This window comes from Mastomys coucha, unplaced genomic scaffold, assembly GCF_008632895.1.
Source record: "Mastomys coucha isolate ucsf_1 unplaced genomic scaffold, UCSF_Mcou_1 pScaffold5, whole genome shotgun sequence".
In the NCBI taxonomy this organism is placed as follows: domain Eukaryota; kingdom Metazoa; phylum Chordata; class Mammalia; order Rodentia; family Muridae; genus Mastomys; species Mastomys coucha.
The window spans coordinates 80,978,425-80,989,393 of record NW_022196911.1 but is presented as its reverse complement, the minus strand read 5'-3'; the positions used below and the strand labels follow the sequence as shown (position 1 = coordinate 80,989,393).

The following is a 10,969-nucleotide window of genomic DNA, read 5'->3' as shown; positions in this document are numbered from 1 at the left end:
TTTGTTTTTTGTTTGTTTGTTTTTTGAGACAGGGTTTCTCTGTATAGCCCTGGCTGTCCTGGAACTCAGTCCATAGACCAGGCAGGCTGGCGTTGAACTCAGAAATCCGCCTGCCTCTGCCTCCCAAGTGCTGGGATTAAAGGCGTGCGCCACCACTGCCCGGCTTGGTTTTCTTTGAAATGTCTTTTATGCCTTTATTGCCTCTTTGTTCTAAGCATTTTCAAAAAATTATATTGGCCCTATAGATTATGGCATTCAACCAGCAGTGTAATAGATAAATATTTGTTCTAATAACTGTTCCTCTTGTTTCATAGAGTCTGTAGATGTATAGTCTACTACTGCCTAGAGTTTAGATTTATCTCAGGATTTTCTACCACAGGGGGTAGAGGACAAATAGTTTATACAGTTGTATCATTGACTTTACCTTATTGGCCTATTAGCAAAAATAAGCATTTATGAAGCAGCATGACCGGGAGCAGTGGCAAGTGCTGAAATGATACAGGAGAGAGATGGAGACAGACACAGACACAGAGAGACAGAGACAGACAGAGAGGATGAGGAGGAAAGGGGGCAGGGAGGGAGAGGAAGAGTTATGGCAGGTGGAACTGGGTCAGATTCATCTGCCTTATTTTCTCTGTTACATCTAAATTTGGAACAAAAAGGTTTTGTGTGTGAGTATGTTTGGTTAGCACATGTTGAGTACACAAACTATTTATTTGAATATTCAGAGAAATTGGATGGGATTAATCACAAAAAGCTTTTAGCACTTTCAGTGCCTTGCCAGATAAAATGGTTCTTTCAAGTGCAGACAACAGCCTGTCTCTCATCTACTGCCTTGTCAGGTGCCACTGCATCATTTTAAGATGCGGTTAGGGTCGCTGTCCTGGCAGCACCAAAAGTAAAGGACTTTTGTTTTCCACAGGTTGCTTCATGTGCGAAATGGAAATTGTAAATATCATCTAGGTGAAGAAACATTTAAATTAGCTCAGACGTACATGGACAAGCTGTCTAAACATGGCCAGCAAGCAAATAGAGCTGCTCTCTACGGAGAACTGTGTGCACTCCTGTTTGCAAAAAGCCACTATGATGAGGTAAGTTGGCTTGTTTGTAGCCCATGCTGGCCTTGAAAATGTGACATTCCCACATCAGTCTCTAAAGTGCTGGGATTGCAAGCATGGATCACACAGTGCATGGTGAAATAAGCCAGTCTTTTACATGTCTTGTAAATTGCATGTCATATATTGGGTGGTCTTCAGGGTTCTGTTTAGTTGTTCAAATAAGACCAGGTAGCCCAGACCAAGCGCAGGCTCATGATCTTTCTGTTTCTGCCTCTTGAGTGCTTCAATCGGGTTAAAGGCCTGAACCACTATTCCCAGCTTTCACGTATTAGGTTCATGTAATACATTTCTATTGCAAAGTGGAAAAATACTTAGTTTTTTAATGAAATATGTAACTACCAATCAGGAGTGATTGTGAGGTGAACCTTAAGTATTGCAAGTGAAATAAATATAGGGCCTTTTTTGTATAGGTGTTTGTCTGCCCAGCTTGCTTTAAGGGAAATCCTGATGAAGAGTGAATCTTAATCAATGCCTTTGGTTATATGTTATTCTGAGTTAAGGGTTTTTTGTTTGTTTGTTTTGTATTTTCGAGACAGGATTTCTCTGTATAGCCCCGGCTGTCTGGGAACTCACTCCGTAGACCAGGCTGGCCTAGAACTCAGAAATCTGCCTACCTGTGCCTCCCAAGTGCTGGGATTAAGTGTGCCACCACCGCCCGGCCTGAGTTGAGTATTTAAACAGGAGTTCCAACATAAGTATTTAATTTGCCAAGCGACCTACCACAGAAATGTTTTAAAATTTCATTATAGTTAACATAGTTCTAAAAATGTTTTTATACTACTCTGAAACAAAATTATCAGTCTTAGCATTTCTATTGCTGTTACCAAGAAGCAACTTGATTTCATCTTAACATCAGGGTAAGCCCTCAAGGAAGAAGCCTGGGGGCAGGAGCTGCTGCAGAGGTATGGAGGAGTGCGGCTACTTGGCTTGTTCTCCATGGCTTGCTCAGCCTGCTTTTTATAATGCTCAGGTCCACCAGCCCAGGGATGGTCTCACCCATATCAGTCATCAATCAAGAAAACCCACCATAGGCTTGCCCACAGGCCAGTCAAGCGAGGCGTTTTATTAAGTTTCCTTCCTCTCAGATGACTCACCGGTATCAAGCTAGCATAAAAAGTAGATAGCACAGTCTCTTAAAATTGTAAACCAGGTTTTGGGACCCAAGCCTGGTGAAATTAATAGCTCTAATTTTTGCATCAGTTGTTTTGAATAGCATTGCTTCTTAAGTGAAATAGAAGAAATGGGAACTTTCAGAAGATAACATGCAGTTCTTCTTCTCCATCCCTTTTGATCTTCCAAAATTTTTATCAGTGTGTTGTGAAGGGGGTACATGAGCACATGACTGGAGGCTAGAGGTCAGTGTAGGGGGTGTTCGTTGGCAGCTGTCTACCTTGGGTGGGTTTTTTCTTTAAGATTTCTTCTTACTTAATGTTTGCATGTATGTCTGTGTGTGGCTATGTGCAAATGAGTACAGAGACTCCAGAGGAGGCTAGAAGAGTTTGTTTGACCCTTGTTACAACAAGTGGTTGTGAGCAATCTAATCTGGGCGCTGGGACCTGAATTTGGTTTGTATGTAAGACCAGCAGGTGCTCTTAACCACTATGCCATCATGTGTTTGCATATTTAGTATGCATGAGTATGCATGTATGTGTGAGATCATGTATGTGAGCAAGTACATACACGTGTAGGCATGCATGTGGAAGTCCAGGGTTTAGACAGGAAATCTCAATCCCTGTTCCACCTTGAGATAGGCCCTCTCAGTTAAACCCAGGCTTTATCAAAATGGGTAGTCTAGTCAGTCAGATTGCTGGGGCAGAAATCCCCTATCTCCACCTCCTGAGGCTAGAATTAAGAGGTGAGTTCCCCCCTTGGCGTCCCTCTCCCTGCCCCCACATTTAAGACAAATTTTCTCATGGGTACCTGGTACTCTGTGACCCAGGTAAGCTACTGTGGGATAAGTGTATACCACTTCAATGAACTTTTTGTCTGGGTTTTGGGGGATCAGACTCTCGGGTCTTCAACTTGTGCATTATGCACTTTACTGAATTATCTCCCTTGTTCCCCAGATTATTTTGTTTCTTGATATAATAGAAATTGTCACTATCCAGGATAATTTATTTTGCCTTTATTTATTTATTTATTTATTTATTTATTTATTTGGGGTTTTCTGAGACAGGATTTCTCTGTATAGCCCTAGCCGTCCTGGAACTCACTCTGTAGACCAGGCTAACCTTGAACTCAGAATCTGCCTGCCTCTGTCTCCCAAGGGTTGGGATTAAAGGCATGTACCACCACTGCCCAACATTTTGCCTTTATTTTTTAACCCACTAGTCACTAAGAAAAGGTCATTTTTGTTTATTTTGCCTCATATTACACAGATGCTAGCTCATTGCCTGCCACTTGACCTCTATGCCGGAGGCCAGCTCCAGTATTCTGGTTCTCTCTTAAAAGAGCATTGGCAGGGTTAAGAATTGGTCTTGTAGCCGGGCGGTGGTGGCGCACGCCTTTGATCCCAGCACTTGGGAGGCAGAGGCAGGTGGATTTCTGAGTTCGAGGCCAGCCTCGTCTGCAGGGTGAGTTCCAGGACAGCCAGGACTACACAGAGAAACCTTGTCTTGAAAAAACAAAAAAAACAAAACAAAAAAAAAATTGGTCTTGGGAGAAATTAGGATTGCTTTTTAATAATAAAACAATTACCTATCTTAAGTCTAAATTACTTTGCCATGGTAGCTAACCCACCTGTCTGAGTTCCTCCAAGTACAAAAACTGCAGAATCTTTGTAGCATCTTATCATAAAACAGTGGGGGATTAAGTAAAGGGTGAATTGTTAGGATTTTTTTTCTTGTTGAGAACAGAGAAGGGTTTGGAGCAATAAACTTTTAATTGAACAAAGAGAAAGAGTCAATTGCAGAAGGAAAAATTTTTTCACAAGCAAATATGCATAAGCTCACATTTGTATACAAATTTATGAACAAACATCATACACCTTCATGCAATCCAGTTGGTCCTGCTACTTACTTATCTTATAATTATATACTTATACACACATCCATACCTACATGTGTATATGGAGCAGAAGCCCAAGCGCCAGTGCAGAAAAGACTCACTTATTCTGGATGGAAAAATGAGCTCCAATCTTTACTGCATAGAGAAAGACAACATCTCTACCCTTTTATGGCTAAGTGAACTTAACCCAAGTCTGTAAGGAAAAAGCTGTGTCCTCTTTAGTGAGACTAAGCCTCCCTTGCTGTTGAGAAAAACCTGTTCTGTCCCATGGTGAAGAGAAGCTCTTTCTGCTCTCTCTGCAGCTTCTCTGTCCCTCTTCCTCTCTGCATTCTGCATATTGCTGTCTTATTCTGCTCCTGCCCCAATGTTTTCTTTATTTTTAAGGGAATGTAAAAGGGGGAAAATCTATCAGGCTATATGCTCTCTAAATTTCTAAGTTGCTTTCTTAATTTCTAAATTACTCTGCCATCTCCCACTTCCTCCTAATCTTGCTCTTCCCCCCTGCTCTGATGTAACAGTGCCATGCAATGGAATTGTTCCTAATTTTTTGTACCCTTTCTAGGAGAATAGATCATTATGGTTTTTCCAAGCATCCTTTCTTTCTTTTTTTTTTTTAACAAAAGTCCACTAAAACGTCGAACATAAATTCAAATCATAAATTGAATAAGAAATTTACAACAGAGATGTATAGATGTGTTTACATTAAGATTAGACCTGTCGGGTGGTGGCGCACACCTTTAATCCCAGCACTTGGGAGGCAGAGGCAGGTGGATTTCTGAGTTCAAGGCCAGCCTGGTCTACAGAGTGAGTTTCAGGACAGCCAGGGCTATCCTGAGGTACAGAGAAACCCTGTCTCGAAAGGAAAAAGAAAAAAAAAAAGACTAGACATTATCTCACTAGCTTCATAGGTTTATGGAGAGTTAAAGATCTTAATTTTTGTATCTTAAGTTGACACTGAAGTTTTGAATAGATAAACCCAGTCAATATTTTATCTTCTGTTCTTGTACCCACAATGAATTCCCTTTTATGACGTTTAGTTAATTGTTTTACAACCTCTCCTAAGTTGTAAATGCTTAATTTCTATCTCAAAAGCAATTAACTCTTGACACTTGAAGACTTTTAGAGTTCTGACTACAGTATTCATATTGGAGAATTCTTCTTTTTTTTTTTTAAAGATTTTATTTATTGTTATAAGTAAGTATATATGTAAGTACACTGTAGCTGTCCTCAGACACACCAGAAGAGGGTGTCAGATCTCATTATGAGTGGTTGTGAGCCACCATGTGGTTGCTGGGATTTGAACTCAGGACCTTCAGAAGAGCAGTCGGTGTTCTCATCCACTGAGCCATCTCACCAGCCCCCAATTTTAGGAATTCTTAAAGGATGATCATTAAGAATTTAGAAATCATCTATTTGTCTGTATGGCATCACAAGTCATTACATCTTCATTAATCTACAGAAATCTGCCTAGTAGGGTAAGTTAACACCTAGTGATTGTTCTATATATTTAATAATAACAGGGAGACATATTAATAGCAGGAATCTTCCCTAAGATACGGCTTTGGCCTTGCCTAGAAGGCTCATCCATCGTGCTGTTACAGTGCACAGTGAACCGTCTCAGGAAGATCACCTTCTAGTGTTTAGCCTCTCTAGATGGCTCCTGGCACCTTTCTACCCCAGGTTTGTTTTTGTATTTCTGTTTTTTCTTTGTGTAGCCCTTGCTATCCTGGAACTCATTCTGTAGACCAGGCTGGCCTCAAACTCAAAGATTTGCATGCCTCTGCTGGGATTAAAGGTATGTACTATTACTGCCTAGCTGTACCTTAGTTGTTTGTTTGTTTGGTTGTTTGTTTTTATAATAATAGTGCATGTCATGATGCTGTGGTATCAGTTAAATGTATTAATGAACATGAATTGCTTACTAGAACAATAGCATAAAGGAGGCACTACTAAACAGACAATAATAGCTGAGTATACTAGCACATAACCTTAATCCTAGCACCTGGGAGACAGGCCAATTGGCTTGGATTTCTGAGTTTGAGGTCAGCCTGGTCTATATAGCAAGCTCCAGGCCAACCAGGGCTACATAGTGAACCCTGTCTCATATGAAGAGAGGGTGGGTAGAAGGGTGGGAGATGGGGGTCGGGGAGAGAATGATAAAGTGTTAAAGAAGGAAAGGAAAATAAAGGAAACAGTCTAGGAGTGATGTCTAAAAGACGAGTGTGGTAGACTAAGCAGCTGGAAGAAGGAGAGTGTTTCCTAAGGCAGTGGGGGATACAAAGGCTCTGGGAAAAATAGAATATGCCTCATTTTCTAAGTGTCTGTAATATCATGATTTAGGAAAGTTGTGGTTTTGAGGGGGAGTGTTTGATAGGACTCCTAGGCTCACCTGCATTGAACACAGGGAAACCCTGCTTTGGCCTCGCTGATTCTGGAGTTACAAGTATGCACCACCACACCTGGCTTCAGAAAACCCGTGGATGCAAAAATAAAAATAGAGTGATCAGTCATACTTCCAAAAAATTGTCTCAGAGAATTTCAGTTGTAAATATTTTGTGTGTGTATTTAAGTAGTTGAAATCTTGTGGAGTAACTTCACAGTTTCATTATAAATACAGTCATTTATTCTGTCACTATTCTTACTCTTTTCAATTCTTTCAAAGGCATACAAGTGGTGTGTTGAGGCAATGAAGGAAATTACAGCAGGCTTACCAGTCAAAGTTGTGGTGGATGTTTTAAGACAAGCTTCTAAGGTGAGTATGATGTTTATAACATTAAATGTATTATAAAACTTATTTGGCTTTAAATAGTTAATCAAATCTTTATAGTTGATCTATTAACTAGATCTGCTTTCTAAGATTCTCTGCTTTGTTTTAAAGATTTATTTTATTTATTTTATGTGTATGAGTACACTGTAGCTGTACAGATGGCTGTGAGCCATCATGTGAGTGGCTGCTGGGAATTGAACTCAGGACCTCTGCCAGCCCCACTCACTCCGGCCCCACTCGATCCAGCCCCACTTGATCCAGCGTAATTCACTGTAGCTGTCCTCAGACACACCAGAAGAGGGCATCAGATCTCATTACAAGTGGTTGTGAGCCACCATGTGGTTGCTGGGATCCAAACTCAGGATCTTCAGAAGAGCAGTCAGTGCTCTTACCTACTGAGCCATCTCACCAGCCCCTCTGCTTAGTTTTAGAAACTTAGTTTCTAATCTAAACTGTCTCATACCTTTAATCCCAATACTTGGGAGACAGAGACAGTGGGTCTCTGGGGTTAACCTGGTCTACATAGTGAGTTCCTGGACAGCCAAGACTGCCTAGGGAGACCCTATATCAAAAAACAAACTTACAGAAAGAAAACTGTCTCATCTGTTTTATCTAATTTTCCTTTATTAAAGAAACCCATGAAAATAATTGTTTTGGCTCACCAAAGTTCACATGACTGTAATATTTGGTGCTAATTTGGCTTGAATTTTTTTTTTCCTAAATCTGTGTAGTAACTTCAATTTCTTATTCAGAAATCACAGGGACCTGATAACTTCTGTAGGCCGAGGGCTGGGGCTTTTCTCCTAGGATTGCGTTCCACTCGATAGCTTGTTCCATTTGGCCTCCTGGACTGTCTTTGGGTTTTTTCCCCTTTCTAATTTCTTTTTCTGTAAATAAGTATATGAATGTTTAGAAGCTATTTATTAGTACCTCAAAGTTCCTGCTTCAGTTACAGAAGAAGCCTTAAAGCTTTGAGGAACTTTTCACATGGTGAAGAAGTTACTCTCATTTGAATATTCCATTTTGGTTGGTTTTTTAATCTTAGTTCAAAATTTTGGATTAGAAGACACCACTTTTTGTGAAATACTAAAAAGTTGTTTATTGGTCTGCAACCTTGGCTAGCCTTCAGTTTGCTACATAGTCATAATTGCCCTCACCTTGTAACTTTCCTCAGGCTTCAGGCTTGTCCCAGACGTTCACGTTAGAGAATAGCAGCATATCTAGACAGCATCTGTTTGAGAAAAGATGTTAGCATGCTTAATTTGAACATTAAATAGGAGTTTGTATGAAATAATAACATGCAAATTTTGTTTTGTTTCGTTTTGTTTTTGAGACAGGGTTTCTCTGTATAGCCCTGGCTGTCTTGGAACTCACTCTGTAGACCAGGCTGGCCTTGAACTCAAGCAAATTTTATATATGCACATGGTATTAGAATTTAGAAACTGCTAATCCTTATGGTTCAAAATATTTTTTAAATAACTGAAAACTCGAATTTCTTCTGTGCATATAAGAATTATCGTGTGAACCTGTGGCCATGATAACTGTATGTCCCAGATCTAGTTCAATCTCCTAAGCTAGTGGGGGAAAGCCCTGAATAGCCTACAACCTGTAAACAGCAGGTGGCAGTCAACAAAAAGATCTGCTCAGATGGCTGGGGTAAAGACGCATGGCAGCTGGGTTCAACCCTACAAGACTCATTGGGAGAAGGAAAGAACCAACTGCTGCAAGCTGTCTTCTGACCTACACAGATTCTTTTCAGTTGTGCTTATGTGCATGTGTTCACCCTAAATAATAAATAATGTTAAAGTATAGGACCAGAGAGGCAGCTCAGCAGCTAAGCACTGGCTGCTTCCAGAGGACCAGGTCTGAATTTTTTCAGTCCCCACATGGCAGCTCACAAACAGCTATAACTCCAGATCCAGGAGCTCAACATCTAGCATACTGTAGGCAGAATACCTGCACACATAAAAACTACACACACACAAAGAAAGTAAGAAAATTTATTAGAACCCATTCCATAAGTGGAGTGTGTGTGTGTGTGTGTGTGTGTGTGTGTGTGTGTGTACATAAAAATACTATGCTGAATCCTCCCCACAACATTTTATTTTAATATTATAAAATACACTAGCTTGTAGATTATCTTTGTTATAGTAGGTTTATTGTTTTGGGTTTTTTTGTTTTTGTTTTGTTTAAAGATTTATTTTATTTATTTTATGTGTATGAGTACATTGTAGCTATACAGATGGCCGTGAGCCATCATGTGTATGGCTGCTGGGAATTGAACTCAGGACCTCTGCTGGCCCTGCTCGTTCACTCCAGCCTGCAATTCACTGTAGTTGTCTTCAGATGCACCAGAAGAGGGCATCAGATCTCATTATGGGTGGTTGTGAACCACCATGTGGTTGCTGGGATCTGAACTCAGGACCTTCAGAAGAGCAGTCAGTGCTCTTACCCGCTGAGCCATCTCGCCAGCCCTTGTTTTTTATTTTTGTTTGTTTGTTTTGGGGTTTTTTGTTTTTTGTTTTTTGTTTTTGTTTTTTTGAGGCAAGGTTTCTTGCCTAGCCCCCGCTGTTCTGGGGCTTGCTCTCTTAGACCACTGTAGGCTGGCCTTGATCTGAGAAATCAGCCTGCTTCTGCCTTCTGAGTGCTGGGACTAAAGGCATGCACCACCATAGCCCAGCTGTTATAACAAGTTCATACTGGAAATGTCTCAGAATTTCCCCAAATGGTTTACAGATCTGTTCTTTATACAGTTACTAGAGATTTGGAAAGAAGTTACAAATTGAAAGAATCATTGAATTTTTTTTAAAATTATTAACTATTAAAATATGAACTCAAACTACAGCACACTAATGAAGCATTTGAGAGTTGTTTAATTATTTCCCTCTTTATTTTTAGGCTTGTGTAGTCAAGCGTGAATTTAAGAAGGCAGAACAGTTAATTAAACACGCAGTGTATTTGGCACGGTAGGTGATTGTTAATCAAGGTGCTGTTTTAATGTGTTTCTCAACTTCACATACTAATACTTATATCTTTTCATAGAGATCATTTTGGATCCAAACACCCAAAATATTCTGACACACTGCTAGATTATGGGTTCTACTTACTCAATGTAGACAATATCTGTCAGTCTGTTGCCATTTACCAGGTATGTTAATGGTTATTTCTCTTTGCTTTTAACCTAAGTTGACTTGTTTGTCATCTGTAAATCATATGTAAAATAACTCTGAGGAACTGGAGAGATGGCTCAACAGTTAACAACACTGGCTGCTCTTCCAGAGGACCAGGTTCAATTCCTAGCACACACATGGCACTTCACAACTGTCTGTCACTGCAGTCTGACATGCTCACACAGACATACATGTAGACAAAACATGAATACTAAAAAGCAATAGCAGACCAACTGTGAGCCCTGCCTTTCTCCTGTGGGCTTCACCATTGCTATACTAAGTGTTCCTTCATAAAAGGGTTAAGAGTCAAATGACTTAAGAATCGTCCATGACTAAAACCATCAGGTGGTGGATCTGTGTTCCTGTCAGTCTAGCAATAATTTTAGATCTTGCAATTGTTGTTTCAGGTAAAAGTCCTCTGCCATGACACTAGACAAGATGTCACTGACTTTACCATTGTTTATTAAAGAAGGGTGTAAAAGAAGTTGTTAGGGCTGAGGCCATGACGCTGTGGTGGGGGATCTTACTGCAGAAAAGTAGCTAGTATGGTTTCCCAGACAGATGTCTTTCCATTCCAGAGGACTTTCCCATTTGAAATTTAAGAGATTAGGTACATTGACTCTGTGTATAGTTCATTGAGCTTAGGTAGCATAACATTATCAAATGTCTTTATGATTCTTTTAGGCAGCCCTCGACATTCGACAGTCAGTGTTTGGTGGCAAAAATATTCATGTAGCGACAGCTCATGAAGACCTGGCTTACTCTTCATACGTTCACCAGTACAGCTCTGGAAAATTCGACAATGCGCTGTAAGTTCCATGTTTTTCTCTGCAAAGGTTAATACTGTTCCCTAGTGTAGTAGTCCTTAAGTGTTTGTATGGATAAGTCTTCCTGGTGGGATAAATTTT

The 10,969-nt window shown here is 40.2% G+C and overlaps 1 protein-coding gene across 1 annotated transcript in view; it reads left to right on the top strand.

Moving 5' to 3' along the window:
• Appbp2 (amyloid beta precursor protein binding protein 2) overlaps positions 1-10,969 on the top strand; it is a 43,814-nt gene that overhangs the window by 22,601 nt on the left and 10,244 nt on the right. The window contains exons 5-9 of the mRNA XM_031351184.1: positions 923-1,091; positions 6,787-6,876; positions 9,790-9,857; positions 9,934-10,039; positions 10,746-10,870. Coding sequence (XP_031207044.1) covers positions 923-1,091; positions 6,787-6,876; positions 9,790-9,857; positions 9,934-10,039; positions 10,746-10,870 — 558 coding nt within the window. The remainder of the gene's footprint in view (positions 1-922; positions 1,092-6,786; positions 6,877-9,789; positions 9,858-9,933; positions 10,040-10,745; positions 10,871-10,969) is intronic.